The 17,483-nt window shown below is 38.7% G+C and overlaps 5 protein-coding genes across 7 annotated transcripts; 4 read left to right on the forward strand and 1 right to left on the reverse strand.

The window, feature by feature from the left end:
• Positions 1-3,095: 3,095 nt before the first annotated feature.
• Positions 3,096-5,453, forward strand: LOC132200048 (uncharacterized). 2 transcript variants are annotated; one of them, XM_059625223.1, is made up of 3 exons: positions 3,096-3,255; positions 4,459-4,669; positions 5,024-5,453. In XM_059625223.1, the coding sequence occupies exons 1-3, from the start codon at positions 3,192-3,194 to the stop codon at positions 5,301-5,303; spliced, it is 555 nt and encodes a 184-aa protein (XP_059481206.1). In that variant the 5' UTR covers positions 3,096-3,191; the 3' UTR covers positions 5,304-5,453. The 2 variants fall into 2 exon arrangements, with proteins under 2 accessions (XP_059481206.1, XP_059481207.1); XM_059625224.1 differs by having other exon boundaries at positions 4,459-4,654.
• A 3,144-nt stretch (positions 5,454-8,597) lies between these two features.
• LOC132200327 (uncharacterized) lies at positions 8,598-9,435 on the forward strand. Its single transcript, XM_059625717.1, has 2 exons — positions 8,598-8,757; positions 8,909-9,435. The coding sequence occupies exons 1-2, from the start codon at positions 8,682-8,684 to the stop codon at positions 9,391-9,393; spliced, it is 561 nt and encodes a 186-aa protein (XP_059481700.1). The 5' UTR covers positions 8,598-8,681; the 3' UTR covers positions 9,394-9,435.
• A 965-nt stretch (positions 9,436-10,400) lies between these two features.
• Positions 10,401-11,446, forward strand: LOC132200468 (uncharacterized). The gene is made up of 2 exons (XM_059625949.1): positions 10,401-10,562; positions 10,817-11,446. The coding sequence occupies exons 1-2, from the start codon at positions 10,463-10,465 to the stop codon at positions 11,248-11,250; spliced, it is 534 nt and encodes a 177-aa protein (XP_059481932.1). The 5' UTR covers positions 10,401-10,462; the 3' UTR covers positions 11,251-11,446.
• Positions 11,447-12,935: 1,489 nt separating this feature from the next.
• On the forward strand, positions 12,936-13,764 carry LOC132199945 (uncharacterized). The gene is made up of 2 exons (XM_059625064.1): positions 12,936-13,097; positions 13,198-13,764. The coding sequence occupies exons 1-2, from the start codon at positions 12,986-12,988 to the stop codon at positions 13,707-13,709; spliced, it is 624 nt and encodes a 207-aa protein (XP_059481047.1). The 5' UTR covers positions 12,936-12,985; the 3' UTR covers positions 13,710-13,764.
• A 1,051-nt stretch (positions 13,765-14,815) lies between these two features.
• LOC132199677 (uncharacterized) lies at positions 14,816-17,468 on the reverse strand. Of its 2 annotated transcripts, XM_059624588.1 has the most exons (4): positions 17,322-17,468; positions 16,312-16,422; positions 15,542-16,057; positions 14,816-15,472 (listed from the first exon to the last, which is right to left on the reverse strand). In XM_059624588.1, the coding sequence occupies exons 1-4, from the start codon at positions 17,428-17,430 to the stop codon at positions 14,832-14,834; spliced, it is 1,377 nt and encodes a 458-aa protein (XP_059480571.1). In that variant the 5' UTR covers positions 17,431-17,468; the 3' UTR covers positions 14,816-14,831. The 2 variants fall into 2 exon arrangements, with proteins under 2 accessions (XP_059480571.1, XP_059480568.1); XM_059624585.1 differs by having other exon boundaries at positions 14,816-16,057.
• Between the last annotated feature and the right edge of the window lie 15 nt (positions 17,469-17,483).

The following is a 17,483-nucleotide window of genomic DNA, read 5'->3' on the forward strand; positions in this document are numbered from 1 at the left end:
TAAAAAAAAAATTTATATATCATTGATTGTAATTTTATTTAATTAAATGCAATCAAAATATTTATGCCTTGAAGTACCAAAGAATATATTTTATTATTATGTTTTATAATCACTTATGTCAATTAAAAAGATTTTTTCCAGACTCACATTTACGCATGCCTGGTTTTAAATCTCTTATTTGCAACCATGATCTCATTCACATACTCTCACGTCCCTTAAAGAACAAGTTAGTTTCATATAATTATACATTTAATTTTCATTACCCTTTTACCAGCTGCCAAATATAAAAATTCCTATTTGAGTGTCAGATTTTTTTAACATATCAATTTTATATAAATAAAATTGCAAGCTTAAGTGCTGAAACATTAAAAACTCATTATATATATATTCTGCTGATTCCTCTGAACGCAATTTTTCATCTTTTTTATTGTCTCATTCCAGTGATTCAGTGACATTGGGCAGTTGAATATCTGCACTCATTCCGCGCCGTCACTCTTACTAAGTTGTGATCATTTTTCACCGGCAACTTTTCTCCCTCATCTTCCGACTTCAAGGAAGATGCAAGGTTAGAGTGCGGCCGGTATGCAAAAATCACGCCTCTCTTTGTCTCCAGTGGACAAGGATCGTAACTTTTTAGACCGGTTTGGTTTTCACACAAAGGACGTGGGCGCCGAGGGAGGAATCCCTGCCGCGATTCGCATGTTCGCGAGTTCAATTTGGAAATTCAGGAAGAGCGAAACGACGCAAATTCGTGCGAGCACGCATTTCGTTCGCTGCCATAACAAAACTATAATGTGCTCGTTATTATCCAACTATTAATTTGCACAGCTGCGTCTCTTTTGGCGTCTCAAGGCTGCTCGTCTCAGAGAAGAGCGTCTTCGCAGTAAACATTTTGTACGTAGGGTTTTGATTTACATAATTATTTTTTATCACAATAATTGGCAAAAAGTATACATTTTAACAGCCCTCTTGATCAAACTATTTATCAGTAAATAAATAAATTGCAATCTGAATTTTGAAATAAATTCAAAAATTTATTACATCTGAACCATCATCAAACTGTAAATAAAAAATACAAACATACTTGGCCAGATGACCATATTATAATGCAAATTATCATGCTAAAACTTGATTGGCTATTTAATTTAAACATTTTATATTTTTTGTTAAAATTTATTTTAACACATTATTATTGTTGAATTTAACTAAAAAAAAGTGTACATTTATACATTATGCGCATTCAATAAAAAAATTATAAAATTAAAGATGTTGAATTTTAAAATTTTTAAAAGTGCTAAAAATAATTTATTTTTGCACAGTTAGAATACATGGTACTAAAAAAAAGTTAAAAAAATTGTACCAATGAAAATAAGAGCAATTTTACTTTATGGGTACAAGTTTAGGTTTAATCACTCGCAGTTCTCTTCACCTAGCGATTTTCGTTTCTTTTCTCCGCTCTCTCTTGACAAAGTTGCTAATTCATAATTCAGCAAACTGCGCCTGCACTTGTTGGAAAGAATATAAAATAGTGCAGTCTTTGAGTCTGGAAAACCAATCAGGATTTCCCCTGAGGGCTAATTTACATTTTTCTTCTCCCACGCGGATACGGCACGCGTGTAATTATTTTTATTATAGCTCAGGATGTTTACTCGAGTCACTAATTTATTATTTAGCGTCGTTTTTATCTTGAAGATGCGGCAACGCACAACTTCTTTTTGACGGCACAACAGAGGATCCAAGTTGAAGGTTTCGCACGCGTGAATCACTTCAAGTCGCACGCATTACATACATACGAGAGCGTCTCTCTTCCCATTTCCCTGATTGCCGATTCACGGTTAAATCAATTCGCTTTGAATTGAAACTTGGTGGTTTTGCGACTGCATGGTTTTATTGTATTTCTGATTTCTGGTTTGCCTGCACCCACTAGTGACCTTACGCGAGTTTAATTGGCGCTCCGTTCGCAGTGTCCTATTACCGCGACCCACGGAGCAAATCGCCCGCGATAAAAACGAGATATAAAGCACAATTCCGGGATATACTAAAAAATGTACGACAGCAATTCAAAATTACTTCCTTACTTTTACATATTATTTTAAAAGACGAATTTTTAGAAATTCATAAAAAAAATTATCAAGAATAATATTGTATAAAATTATTACATAATTTCCTGTAAAACTTCTTTTTAAAGCATAAAGCTGTTAATGAAAAATATAGAAATGCTCATCTTGATGCAAAACGTGTACAAATTAAATAATTTATCAGTTTAAAAAATATCTTGTTTAAAGTGACTTAAAGTTCATTGATTTGATTTCTAATACACTAAAGAGAAATAGGCAATATTACTTCAAAATGAGATATCAATTCTTTTTTGGAGGTTGCCTGATGATGACCATATACAAATATTTAACTAACTAAATGAGTGTTGTAGTGTGGCTCCATATTCATCTTAAGTGCAAAAGGAGCCAATATTTTGTACATAAATTTTTACACTATTTCCGCCACTTTCTTAAAAATTCTTATTTGCCGATGGCCCTATTAAGTCACAATTGACGCACTTTCAAATATTCGTGACTGAACGATTTATTAGGTGCACTAAATTGAACCCAATCTAAAGAATTTCCTGGGAAATACAATATTGGCACACAAAGTGTGACCGAATCAACTGAAATTAGACGTATGTTCGTGGTCTCACGCAAAGTTTTGCAAGAGCAGCACGTGCAATTAAAGTATGAAAATTTCTCCTCAAAATATAAATACGTGGGTGATTCATAATGGGCCTTCAGGATTTCCAGACTCATATACCTGTCTTTGCGGTCTCTCTAAAAAAAGGCCACGTGTTTATTTATTTATTTGCCTATGACGGAAGGAGAGTGCACCGGAGCACAACAAGGGCTAATGCGATTCTAGAGGCCATCCAACAAAAACAATCTCGAGCTACAGACCACTCCCCGGGATTTTGAAAATTGAAGACAAATTCCCAAACCCAAGCAGCTTTGGTGGGGTACTTTGGTTTTCAGGGCCGGTGGTTAGGGGTGGGAGGGAGCAGTGCACCTGAGCATGATCCGCGGAATGCGTCCTGTGCCTCTGTTGAACCACGTAACTCACCTGGGGATCCCCCACTACGGGTATATAAGGACCTGACAAAGCGAGCGGGTGCACTCGACTCAATAATCTCACCACCGAGCACAACAATGAGAAGCTTCGTCTTCGTCCTGGCCCTGGCCCTGGCCGCCTTCGCTGCTGCACAGGAATCTGGTACAATTTTTTTTTATTAATTTAAATTTAATTTTCCTGATCTAAAATAGATCTAATTATCAACGAGATGTAAGAAAAAAAATACCTTTTCATTTTTGCTTGTAACATTTATGCGCGATTGAAATTAAAAATAATCAAGCAAAACATGCTTCTCCTTAAGTACCGTCTAACTTTTTTCTTAAATGAAAATTATTAAAAATATTTTTTATTAAAAAATGCGATTTAAACTTTATATTGGGTACTTATTATTGAAGGTAGAATTTTTACTATTGTAGAAAATCCAAATTATTTACTTAAAATGTTGTTAATTGAAAGAAGGATTTCAAACGCGGAAGAAATATATATTTGCAAATTAATATTCCATCTCGGTACCGCTAGCAAGTAGAAACGTATGTACGATAATAAATACAAGCAACTCGCGTCGTCAGTCGGCACGATTTGCATTCCTCGTGCATAAATGTACCTGAAATAATAAGCTGCGCATAACAAATCTTTCTCAAGGTTCTTTGCTGCATCTCAGCCACAAGATTTTTATTATCGCGTCTGCAGCAACCCACGTATTGCTTGTGTGCGTTAATTTCTTGGGCAAAGAGAAATCCGTGGGCGGCTGAACCGATTCATTGATTTTTCGTACTCTTGCGGTTGAATTTCGTCAAATCCGTTAATTAAGAAGCAAAACAACCAACAGTAGCCGGCGAGTGTGTGGACGGTTTCCGTGAAACCTGAGATCGGTCACGATGCTTTCAAGTCACCGAAACTTTCGCTTTCACGCTCTCGCCTAAGGTCAAGTTCGCACACGCAACATCCGGAGCCGCGTGCCTTTGTTACACCGGCTGACTCGACAGACCTTCATGCGTTCCCAATTAAAAATTTTAATCCACAATTTTATCGCTTTTCTTTTTTTAATTAAGAGCTGATCGTTGGGAAACGCAGTAATTTCAAAGCTAGAATAATCAGTCCGAGAAGTTTGCACTTGCGAATTATATAATGCAAACTAATGGCATAAGCTCTTGAAGTTAGGCCACTGGCAAGGCAACCATGGCGCACTGGTTGCATACCCCAATGCTCTCAGGGGTTTTAACTGAAATAAAATTTAAAATTTCTGTCTCACTTGGAGAGCTTGTTAAATTTTATTGATAATCGTTAAAATACAAATTTATAATAATTATAAATTTCATTTTAATAAAATAATATTCTTTCCAGTGGACAGCTACAGCCAAGCGGCGATTGATGTGCAGAACCAACAGGTCAACATCGAAAATCACCCCCTCGATCATGCACTTGCACCTCCTCCTGCTGACCACGTGTCCCCTCTTGCTCGCCACATTCTGATTGCCAGCCCAGAACAGGAGGATCAACCTGAACTTGCCAGAGCTAAGCGTCAGGGCTTCTACCCTGGGTATGGACGTCGCGGGTCAGTAATGCTGCTACACTCTGAGCGGAATTTTTTGCTTGAAACTCTTGCAAACCTAATAATGCTTCCTTCACTACACTCTATACCTCCTTAATTATTGTTTGATTTTCAAAATAATTAAATCATAAATTTGATTTAAAAAAACACAGAAACTAAACTTAAAAATTATTTTAACGTGCATGCTTTTAATTGAGTTTATACTTAAAACTTATTTTAATTCCATTTAAACGGTTGAAGGTTAAAAACGACTTCCGCAAGTGCAGCTTTACTTACTTTATGCTATTATGTCACTTTTTTCAATAATGTTTTATAGGAAAAATACGTTTACTTATACTTTTTATCTCATTCAAGCAGATATGGCCGCCGTCATAGGTATGGAGGATACGGCGGCTACCCCGGAGGCTATGGAGGATATGGTGGCTACCCCGGAGGCTATGGAGGTTATGGTGGTTATCCCGGAGGATTCGGTGGAGGCTACCCTGGCGGTTTCGGCGGTGGTCTGGGAGGCAGCAGCGCTTCAGCTAACGCGCAGTCCTCGAGCTTCAACATTGGTGGTGGATTCGGACCCTTCCAGGGCTCCATCTCCAGCAGCAGTGCCAACGCAAACTCTGGCTCTTTTGGTTTCGGCCGCTAATAATGACGGTCTGATGAGGAACAACTACAAACGACGCGCACTGCCAGTGCATAAACGATATTGCTCACCCCAGTGACTCTACGACTCACGCTTGTAAAAAAATCGAAATCATCTCATTTTCTAATAAAATAATTTTAAATTATTTCCAAATCTTGTGCTTTTAATTTCGTCGCTTTATAAAAATTTTAAACTTAATGTTTAACTTGATCCTTTTACATAATATTTTTAATTATTCAAAGAATTTAATTTAATGTATAATAGCAAAAAAGTTATCATTTTTCCAATACGGTTATTTTTTTTTAATTAGAAAGTGTCTAGAAAAAAGTATAAAATTAATTTCATCCAACATAAATAAGAGATAAGAGGATGTAAATTAAAATTCTCCTTCAGAGTGCTTCAGAGTAATTTTCACTCTTTAGATGATTTCTCACTCGCTCGCAAAATTCCATGACCCTTGCCACTTAATGTGATTAAGCGAAGCCTAAAAATACTTTTGACCGCAGCCTTGAAAATGAAAAAATCGCAGCCAACGGAGACGATGCCGCGCTTTAATCTTCCTGCCTGAATCCTCTCGTGTGCAAAAAATTGCCCAGCAACAATGAAATTACGAGATTCTTAGGATTAAGGATACACACGCACCTGCGGACGCTGACTTTTACTGAAAAACGCAGTGTGTGCAGCTGAGCGTGAGGTCTGATAGCAAAACAATTGCAACTTGGTGCTACTGCCATTGTTTTCAAATCATTTTCTGGACTGAAAAAATAAAGCAGTGGAGAATCATATCTTCTCCATTAGTCTAATAGGAAATATAATTATTATATAACAAATAACTTTAAATAAAAAAAAATCTTGTAAAATTAGGATTTTTTTGCCTTTAATGGCCTTTAATTGTTTTAAACTTTAATTTAAATAATTATAATATTTGATTTTTTATTGAAAATGCAATTTATGCGAGTTTTTAATTAAAGCATATTTTATTCCTTAATCCTGATGAAAAAACCTAGAGAAAAGTAAAAAAAATATAAAACTTAAATATTGTCCATACATTAATTTACAGCAGCACCCATTGTTTGCGACAGGATGCCCCAGCAGGAAAATAAAATAACACTAAGCAGAGCCCCAGTAAAGTAAACATGATCTGTTTGCAAAATTTTTAACATATAGGCTCATTGAGCATAACAAGTTTATTAATGTCGACTAGGCTGGTTTTTTTACCAAGCTGAAAGTTTACTTAATGTCATCTGGCTGCAAAAGTCAACGAACAGGTTGACATTGACTCGCAAAATTTTTGCGAGAGTAGGAAGCCATTTCCGTGGAGATAAATCTTGTCGCCGGTTATATATTAATATTCGGAACCGCAAAGAGGAAGATTTGAGGAAAATCGCGAGAGGACAAAATAAAACGTGAGTTGGAACACGGAAAGAGGAAACGGCAGAAGAAAAAAGGGGCGATCGTCAGGTGATCGGCGCAGAGTAAAGGTCACGCCGCAGCAATAATTCGGTCCAGCATCCTGACCTTGTCAGCGCCGTCTACCTTGTTGATGTTCTGCTTCATCATCCCGATTTTGGGCCACCTTGACCGCACATCTTGGATAAAAAACAATCATGTTGTTGTTGACGAGTGCATTTATTTTGCCACTGGTTTAAGGTGACGGACAGGTTTTGAAATATTATTATTCATTGGCAACCTCCGACCGTGTTATTTCAAACCGGAAAATTGGGAGGAAACTGAAGGGCATGGTATCGCTTATTGATTCAACATGAAATACAAACCAAAATAATATTGATGTGAATTGAATGGTAACACTCGAGGTGGATTTCATTAAAAAATTGAAGTGATTTATTGTTTGAAAAAGATTATTTTTAATTTCAAATTGTAATTGTTTTGGATATTATAGGTTTTTGAATATGTTTTTTTTTTAACATGTAGTAATAAGTAGTGTATTTTCATTCTAGAGTTTGACGAGTAATTAAAAAAAAAAATAATGATGCAAAAAATTAGTAACTTCAGAAGCTACGTTTGTTTGCTATTATCTTTCTCATCTCTCGCCGCCGCTGCGGTATTTCCAAAGGTCGCTATTTGTTTGCAGCCTGGATGCGTTACTCGAGATTGCATAGGAAACGCAGCTAGACCTCGGCAAGGGCAAGGTATCGTAAAAAAGTAAACACCGTGCGTCAGTAGCCGGAGGAGCACCGGCGACGCGACACGCACGTCACGCGTGGGAACGGCACACGTTATTTATCTTGTCGGCGCGCAATATCATTTGCATCACGAATTGATGAATATAAGCGAAAGGAATAAAAACACATTTAAAGGGGAGAAACTTTTAATTTGTGCCGTGCGAGCAATTAAGAAACGGTGACGCAGAATGAAAAGAAATCTTGACTGAGCGGAAAGATAAACAAGTCGGTAAAGAGGTTTTACGTCATCATGAAATTCTTAGCAGCAGCCTTGATAATTTTGGTAATTTAACGTGATTGCGAAGTCAAAAAAGACGCGTAGAATAAACAGGATAAAACGAAATCCAAAGCCTTTGAAAAAAGAATTCAGTAGGAATTATTAGTAAATTCGTCAACACAAACATACGGCATTACATTCATGTAAAGAGATTCTACAACCCAATATACTATGGACGCCATGATATTTAAAAGATTATACAAATTTTAATGAATAAGTTAATATTAAATAATGAAATACTGACGTTACAAAAAATATAAAGATATGGCACATTTAGTGTGTAAATTACGCAAACTTAAAATTTAAAATGAATCAATTAAGTTGTCCGACTTGGCTGGACTTGTAAAATTAGACGAAATAAAATATTTTTTCAATAAAAAAATTGAGTATGTTGAGAAGATAGAAATAATCATTTTTTTTCGTTTAAATTTATTTAAAGAAAAAAGACTTTTCTAAAAACATCCTACACATTTGTTTATTTGCTATAAATATTTACGCACGATTGACGAGTTTGTGACTTATTAATACAGCCAAAATTGCCGTAGCCATTTCCATCATAGCCACTTTAATATCCTTTTTGCTTTAAGGCTTTCGTGTCTAGAGGAAATAAACGCACAAAGAAATTTGCATAATATTTGCCACGACTTCTAAAAATAGCAAAGTTTCCCATCCGGACAGCCTTGCTTTTCAATTAAATAGGAATAATATGCTGAAGGAGAATCGGCGCTAATCACCAGGTTTGGGAAAAGAAAGAGAAGTAGAAGAATTATGGGCTTCCCCTGTTGGGGCTCCAACTATAGCCGCCGTTTCGCTGGGCGGTGGGGTGGACCACTCCTCGGCAGGATCGAGTGGCCGCGATCCGCGATATAAAGACGCACCAACGCACTCCACCTGAAGCTATTCTACCGCAGCTAAAGCAACATGAAGGTGTTCGTCGCCATCCTCTCCCTTGCCCTCGTGGCCTCCGCTATCGGACAGGAGTACTACCAAACACCTGGTAAGAATTATATACATATATTTAAAAATTTACCGGGTTAAATGAAATTAAAGCGTTTTTAAATTCTTTTTTAACATTTATTTTTTCTCCAAATTTTAGATTTAATTATTACTTATTATTTTTTCCAAACTGATAAAATTTTTATTTTCAGAGGAGCTCCCATTGGTGTATGCTCGCGTCGCTCGGTCTCCCCAATTTGGAGGTGGTCACCGTAGACATCAGCAATTCCGTCAGCCTGGTGGATTTGGGGGACGTCCTGGAGGCTTTAACGGAGGATTCGGAGGTCCCGGTTTTGGAGGTCCCGGCGGCGGCTTCGGCGGCAGCGCTTCCAACGCTAACGCTGCTTCCCAGAACTTCAACTCCGGATTCGGAGGCCTCAGCGGCGGTGCGTCCAGTGCCAACGCCAACTCGCAGAACTTCAACACTGGTGGTGGATTCGGAGGACTCGGAGCTTCGGGCTCTGCTGCTTCCGCCAGCGCCTCCAGCCAGAACTTCAACTCCGGATTCGGAGGCCTCAGCGGCGGTGCGTCCAGTGCCAACGCCAACTCCCAGAACTTCAACTCTGGATTGGGAGGATTCGGTGCCAGTGCATCCAATGCCAACGCTAATTCCCAGAACTTCAACTTCGGTCGCTAATTTCGCGACTGCTGACTGACCTTACCTAATTAAGAAGTGACATACCTGATTTTGAGCGGATTCGACTGCAGTGGCCAGAGAGACCTTCTTTCAACCACTCCATTTGTAAATAATCCTATTTTGTACAAGCACGCACCCGTAATTTATATTATGTCGTATGTACCATCGTGAAAATGTGAGATCATTTAAATATAATTGAACTTTATAAGTATAAATTGCCCATTGTCTTTTATTCACTTCCTGTCCAACAAAATTTCTGGAAGCGTAATTTAAAACGCTAAATTAGGCAATTTTTGTTTCAATGTCAAGAGTAAAACCTTGGGGTCGCGCCGCTGCTAATTTATTTAGCCGTCGGCCCGTGAAATAATTTGCCGCGGCAAGACTTACCAGATGCACTACTTTCCATTTTATCGTAATGGTGTCACATTAATATGCAAATGAAAAAAAGCTAACGCTTAGAATTATTCTGAAATAAATGCTTCCCTATTGAATGAGAGTTTTGAGTTAAAATTTTCATCAAAAATTAAAATGAAAGTCCTAAAAATAACATTTCCTTTCTTTTGAGGAGTATGTTTTTTTATTAGGGTATTAATATTGTTAGTTTAATAAAAACTATGTTTTGTAATGTAATCAAAAGTCTTATTATTTTTATTCCGTCATATATTTCGGATAATATTTTAAATTTTTAAATAATACAATTTTATTAAAAATATTTTTCCATTTGATTTAATACAGTTGAATTATTGATTATCATTTTTTTTTTAGTTTTTTAAATATTGCACTAATGTATTATATTTTTCTTGTCAACCGCAATTTTTAAAATAGCTTTGCTTTGGCTCCTGTTTTCTAGGTTTGTGGCGTTTTCAGAAGCAAAAAGTTAACAACCTCGCAGGATGTTTTGCCGGTGGAAAACCACACAGCCTCAGATTGGTACTCTGTGTTGCAGATGAACTCGCATGCAAACTGCGGTTTGGTTTCGGAAGTGCACTTTCGCTATAAAGGCGCACACTGCCCGTCATCTGAACGCTTTGGCCCGCACGGAGCACCACCGAAAGTAGAAAAAGAAAGCATGAAGCTGCTCGCCGCCTCCCTTTTGTTGCTCGTGGCCAGCTGTGCCTGGGCGCAGGATGATCTTCAGGACGAAGATGACAGCGTGAACAGCGACTTCAGTAAATTAATATTTTATTTTAAATTGAATTTAAATTCTACCACAAAATAATTTATTTGTTTTATTTTAATTTTTTTTGGTCAGCAGAGGCCAAGACAAAATCACGATTTCTTTATTTTTTTTTTTTTTTATTGGGCTGCCCAAATTGAAGCCCCTGACCTTTTTTACTTTCTGTTGGATATTAAATTATTATTAATGCATTATTTACACTGCATTAAATTGGAACATAAAGAAATTATTATTATTTATTTGCAGATGGTGTGAGGGTTGCCCGGCAGTGGAATAATGGACGTGGCGGAGCCCGTCGTCATGGTGCCCATGGAAATTTCGGAGGTGGCGGCGGCTACCCAGGAGTATACCCAGGAAGCTATCCAGGAGGCAACAGGTATAATGGAGGAGGTTTTGGAGGCCCCCAGATTAGCTCAAGCTCGTCGAACGCCAACGCAGCCTCGCAAAACTTCAACTCCGGATTTGGCGGATTCGGAGGCTCGGCTTCCAACGCAAACGCGGCCTCTTCCAACTTCAACTCTGGCTTTGGCGGACGTGGTGGTGCGTCAGGCTCTGCAGCCAACGCTGCAGCCTCCAGCCAAAACTTCAACGCTGGAGGCTTTGGAGGTCTGGGCGCCAGCGGCTCTGCTGCCAACGCCGCTGCCAACACGCAGAATTTCAACTCTGGATTTGGACGCTGAAGACAATTTTCATGATGACCACAGGCGCTGTTTTGGATTTCGCACTCTACGAATATGTCAAATTTTAAAATAAATTTTATAATAATCTTAATGAGAATGAATTAAAAAGCATAACATTTCAATATGTATATTTAATGTGTGTACCATCAAGTGATATTCCAATAAACCATGAATTTATAACCAGAAACTACAATAATTTTTATTTAATAATATTAAATAATAAATAAATAATATATTATATTTTTAATTGCATTATCAATATTGACCACAGTCACAGAAAAACTTATATTAAAAAATTTTTATTTATACTTCACACAATATATTTTTATTTAAAAAAAATAATAATTAATAAGTTTCTATATAATATATAGGTTCTTGAAGTTGTTGCTGTGGAACCTTTTGGCACTCGAGGTGATCATTTTTTTTCATCAAATAATTATAAATGTTAAATAAAAGTAAACTACAGATTTTAATGCTTCGGAAAGTTAAAAAAACTTACAAATTTCAAAGTATTTTTAATCTTCTCAATATAAACAAAGCAGCAATATAAATATATCAATATTTTATCCCACCCAATCCACACCCAAGTAAAAACGGACTCCTAGCGATCAAGATTGGATTGCAATATATGGTAACCTGCTCCCGATTAACTTATATTTGAATAAGTCTTTTGAACCACAGCACGCGAGCCGAAATTCGCAGTTTGTTGAACTCGCCGGACCATTTAAGGTTAAGGAACTCAGGCTCTTAGTAAGATCTACAAATAAACATATATATGTAGCTGTTTTAGCATTAATAATTTTTATATCCAATTGATTTTTTATACAGTTAAAAAAAAAATGCTGATATTCTGACGGAAAAATAAATTTGAGTTTCTCTTCTGACAATGAGAGTGACAATTTATTTGCCAAGAGTAAACATTCGTGAAATTTTCAATGTCATCTTTCTTTGAGCTTTGGAGACGTTGCCGCGAGCAAATAATTTATTTACTGAGCGGCGCAACAGGAAAAATCCTTCGATAATTGGTGAGACTTTTTCAAAGTCCTTAGACTGCTTTTTATTTTCAATTAATTGCGAAATACGCAGTGCGTTAAGAGAGTTTTGTCGGAAAGGTCAACGCAACGGAGGCAAGTAACAGGGGAACAAATTAACTCAAATCTCTTTGGCTTTGGCCAAGACTGGTTATTTTCTGGAAGCGTGTGTTGAGTTATTACCACCTATACACTAACAAGCAAGTTTTGCTTTTGTTCAAGCCGCGGGAACAATTTTTGTACAAGACCAGACAAAATTAATGGAATTGGCGGTGGCGGAGTATAGAGAAAAATAACATAGAAAATGGATAAAAATAACAAAATAAAATTATAAATAATTTTGTTGCAAATAAAAAGTGATTTTATTTTTAAAGTTTCTATAATTGTTAATTAACACTTGTCATTATTTCAGCTTTGATTTTATACATAAATAAGTGATTAGATGAGAATATGTGTAAGCAGTATACGTCATAATTTTTCTATCTTCTGCATGTTTACGTAACCCTAATTGCGTCGTTTAAGATTTGCATGCGAAAAAAGAAAGGACATATTTTGGTTCAATTGCGCACAGGTGGTCAGCTCAGAAAAGATGCGCGCGGCTCAGGTCCATCCTGGCTGGCAGGTGATGTACCCACACGTCAGGCGTGGCTGCTATATAAAAGCAACAAGAATACTGGGCCTCAGATTCGCAAGTGAGATTCACCATGGGTCTCGTCTCGGCAGCTGCTCTTCTTTTGGCCGTCGTGGCCGTCACCAACGCTCAGTACCTGGTTCCCGACCCTAACTCAGGACTCGTCTTCGTCTACCCTGGTCTAGGTGAGCTAGTAAAAATGCGCATTACCTTTTAAATGTTAATTAAAAAATTTGAATTGGAAATATTGAGTATAAAAAAAAAAATTTATTATTTTGTATTCAGTTCCAGTTTCCGAAAATGGTGTTCCCCTGATCCGTCTTGAACGCTCTCCCTTGCCTCAACAGTATCCTGGTGGACACAATAAGCCCCACAGACGCCCAGGTGGTAATCAAGGTGGCTATAACAACGCATACCCTGGCGGTGCAGGCGGTTACCCTGGTGGTGCTGGCGGTTTTCCCGCTGGAGCCGGAGGATTTAACGGAGGCGGATTGAACCAAGGAGGATTTAACGGAGGTGGATTAGGAGGATTTGGAGGCATTCCTGCCGCAGGCGCAAGTGGCAGCTCTAGTTTTGCCTCCTCGTCCAGCCAGAGTTTCAATCAGGGTGGTCCTCTAGGAACTTCAGCTTCCGGAAGCACTTCGAACGCGGGCACCAACACTTTTGGAACGGGTGGTGGTTTGGGCGCTGGAGCTGGAAGCGCTGGTGCTACCGGCAGTGCAGGAGGCATTGGAGGTATTGGAGGCTCAAACAGCGCCGCTCAAGCCGGAACGCAGACCGTCGCCGTTGGAAAATGAGAAAAGAGAGAAATGACAAAGAGCAACCCAAACTTTTTTATCAATAAAAAATGAATATGAAAAAATAAGAAAATTGTGAATAAAAAAATTTTTGTATCTAGTATAAAATGTTTCTTTTTAAAACCAACTGGGGTTTTAACAAAAAATTAAGGGGTTTCCCCGGGTTTCCCTGGTAATTATAATTTCACGCTGCCGATAGCGGAAGATGAGCTTTGTTTATATGCGCGTCGTAATAGAAGCTGCTCAAGGCTCGCGCAAATCTTCCCGCCGCAGGATTTGCACGGTTGGGATAATTATTATAATAAAGATCAGATCGTGCAAGCGAAGTGGAACGAGCACCTGCGGTCAATCACCGTGACGTCACGCCTCACCTTGACCTTAGCACACAGGTATTGTCGTCGGGAGGCTCCGCCAGGAAGACTTTTTGCATTTACGAGCAGCGCTATGATTTTTTCTTCTTCGCTTTCTCAATTGATTTCGATTACTTCAAAACAGTTATACACTTCTCACGTCAACACTTTTACGTGGAAGAGAAGAAAAATAAAAAATAAGAGCTCTAGCTCGTATTCAACACACGTTAAAGGTTCTCTTTCTGTTGCCAAGAGGAATATTTCGCTGTGTATAGAAATGTGGAAGAGGTGGAACCGCAATTATCTCGCTACGATCGGTGTCTCATCCCACTGGCCTTGGAAGCTGGGAAAGAGAAAAAGAAGATCCACGGCTGTTGATTATATATGCGCACTTAAATGGAGTTAAAAAAATTATTCATTTTATTTTTAATTTTAAGAGTGCAAACTGCGAAGGCACACATTCGTGTAAAAAGCCTAATGGAGATGACTGTGCGAATTATTCAAGTGATATTGCAAACATTTTTTTTCTTACTTACGACAAGGATAAAAAATGAAAATAATTATGAATTTTTCATGGTGGTAACTTAGATTTATTTCACTCGCAAGTATGAAAATCAGACATACAGATTTAAGAATCAGAATTAGGAACTAGAAAAGTTGAGATTGTATAAAAAAAATTATAAAAAAATACACGCTAGGCAATAACTGGCATTTTATGGAAAATAAATTAAAAGAAAAAAAAGGTAAAATCAATGAGACTAATTTTTTTTTTTTACTTTGGAAAAGCAATGGAGTCGGCTTCGGTGGTGCCACCGCTTGCAGAGGACAACTCGGTTCCAAACTTTTGATTCCTGTTTCCAATTAGTCCACCATCGTAATCTCCGTAATCGGTAAACCCTGCGGGTGGTCTCTTGTGAGGTCGATTGTGGTAGCCTGCATTTTGGTGCCTATTATATCCACCTCCGTAGCCACCCCCATAGCCGCCTCCATGGTAAGGTGAGGGTCCATTAGGATAATAGCCGCCTCCGCCATGATGAGGGCGACCATATCCACCTCCGCCGCCGTGATGAGGGCGACCGTATCCACCTCCGTACTGTCCAGGGCCGCCGTATCCTCCACCAGGGCCTCCGAAACCGCCTCCAAATGAAGAGCTTCCGGCGTTTGCTTGCGCATTTGAGGCGCCACCTCCGAAACCTCCTGGGCCTCCTCCAAAGGAATTGGACCCTGCGTTAGCCTGAGCGTTGGATGCGCCACCCCCAAAGCCTCCAGGGCCGCCTCCGAAGGAATTTGACCCTGCGTTAGCTTGGGCATTAGACGCGCCACCTCCAAATCCTCCTAGTCCGCCTCCAAAGGAATTTGATCCGGATGATGCCTGGGCGTTTGATGCACCGCCTCCAAAGCCGCCAAGTCCACCTCCGAAAGAATTAGAGCCGGCCGACGCTTGTGCGTTGGATGCGCCGCCTCCGAATCCTCCAAGTCCACCTCCAAATGATCCTGAGGAGGCCTGAGCGTTCGATCCACTGCCTCCAAAACCACCGCCTCCAAATGAATTCGATCCAGCTGACGCGCTACTGGAGGCACCGCCGCCTCCGAGGCCCCCACCTGAGGAGGTGGAAAAGGCCAAACTGAAGCTCGAGCCGCCGCCTCCACCAACGCCTCCAATAATGGGGGCCACAATTCCATTTCCGATTCCATGGGCTAGCTGGTTCAGGAGGCCCAAACCACCGATTCGGTTGCCCAAAGGTCCGGTGCCATTTGTGCCATTTGCACCTCCGATGGGGGCAGCTGCAGGGACGGGAGTTCCGGCAGCGACCGGGGCATTATTACCTTGCTGACCTTGCACCCTATTGTTTAAAGGTGCGCCAGCTGCTGGTTTTGGGGTTGGTTTTGCTGCTGGGGCAGGCGTTGGTTTTGCTGCAGGAGCAGGTGCGGGTGCTGCAGTCGAGGGAGCGACAGAAGGTTTTGGGGCCGAATCAGGAAAAGCAACAGCGTCTACATCTGAAAAAGGAAATAAAATTTTATTTTAATTTGCAGACATTGTATTGTAAGCGTGGGGTGATGGTGTAATTTGCATGATGAGATTCAAAGCATGATTTGCGACTTTTATCGAATCGCATTAGAGGCTGCTGGGATTCCCAGCAGCGCATAATGACGTAATATGAAATTTATCGAGCTTTTTAAGACAGATTTAATATCAGGCTTATAATTTTCTTTCACCTTGAAGGACAAAATTAATTATTGTTTCCACGAACCTGCCGGTTCTTTGGTCGTAGTAGTTCTGGCAGTGGTTGGCGGTCTCTTTGGACCAACAGGTTTTTGTGTTGGTGCCGGAGCAGCAGAGGTTGAAACTTCAGGAACGGCTTCTAAAAATAATTGATTTGTTAAATATTTTATGTTTATTTTTTAAATTAAATCAAAGATCGCTATTTAAAAAATTTCGTGATTGTGAAAATATTTGTTATATTTTTGAGGAATTGAATTATACAGTGATTTTTAGTTATTAGATGTTAAACATTAAACAATGAATATATTAATGGGCAAAATTTTTTGCTACTATGGGAATTGTACTTATTTTTAATGAAATTCAAAGATATAAAGGAAAAATCTAAATTATTGATGAATGAAAAATTTAATCTCCAGATTAAATGAGAGATTTAAAGATAAAAATATTAATTTTAAGCTTCCCCTTTTCCAATAATGTTGGCTAAAGCTTTGTATATCATTCTTCAACATAAATAAGGTACAAGTGAGCTCTTAATTTTCCTAAACCCATTGAAATATTTATTGAACTCAATATTAAATATTTAAAAATATTCCCCTAAATTTAATAATTAAAATGACAGTCATCTAAAGCAAAATTTTGTACATATTTATATAATTATATTTAACAGTAAAAAGAAATATGATTTGAAAATAAAAATAAACTTAATATTTCTATGCATAAAGAAAAAATGCAAACTAAGAAATTAATTAATCATAATTTGAATTCGGTGTCAATAAACTATCTGAATAAGATGAAAACAATGTGGCTTTTGGTCAAACAAAATTTGCGGTGAACCCAGACCATGCATCCTGTGGATTACATAAATAAAGCACATCCTCTCCAAAAGTCACTGACATCTTGCGCCCAATATATTATTATGCAGTCTGAGCAAATTGCACGCTAAGGTCGAAGACTTGACCAAAAAAGCAATAAAAATCAACCTCTCTCAGAGTAATAAATGGTGATTGAAGTTTAAAATGAGTTAAATGAGGTACTTGCCTTGGCCGGCGGCTGACAGAACGAGGGCCGAAATCAGCAACGCGCACAGAGAGCATTGTAAAATTCGTGTCGGGCGTCGCATTGTTGCAGGTGCTTCTGATGTAACCATGGCAGCTCGCAGGCGCGTGTACCTGGCTGCGCCTTCAGGGCCAATCACCTGCA

The sequence above is a fragment of the Neocloeon triangulifer genome, unplaced genomic scaffold (assembly GCF_031216515.1).
Source record: "Neocloeon triangulifer isolate White Clay Creek 2 clone unplaced genomic scaffold, ASM3121651v1 ptg000014l, whole genome shotgun sequence".
Taxonomy (NCBI): Eukaryota; Metazoa; Arthropoda; class Insecta; order Ephemeroptera; family Baetidae; genus Neocloeon; species Neocloeon triangulifer.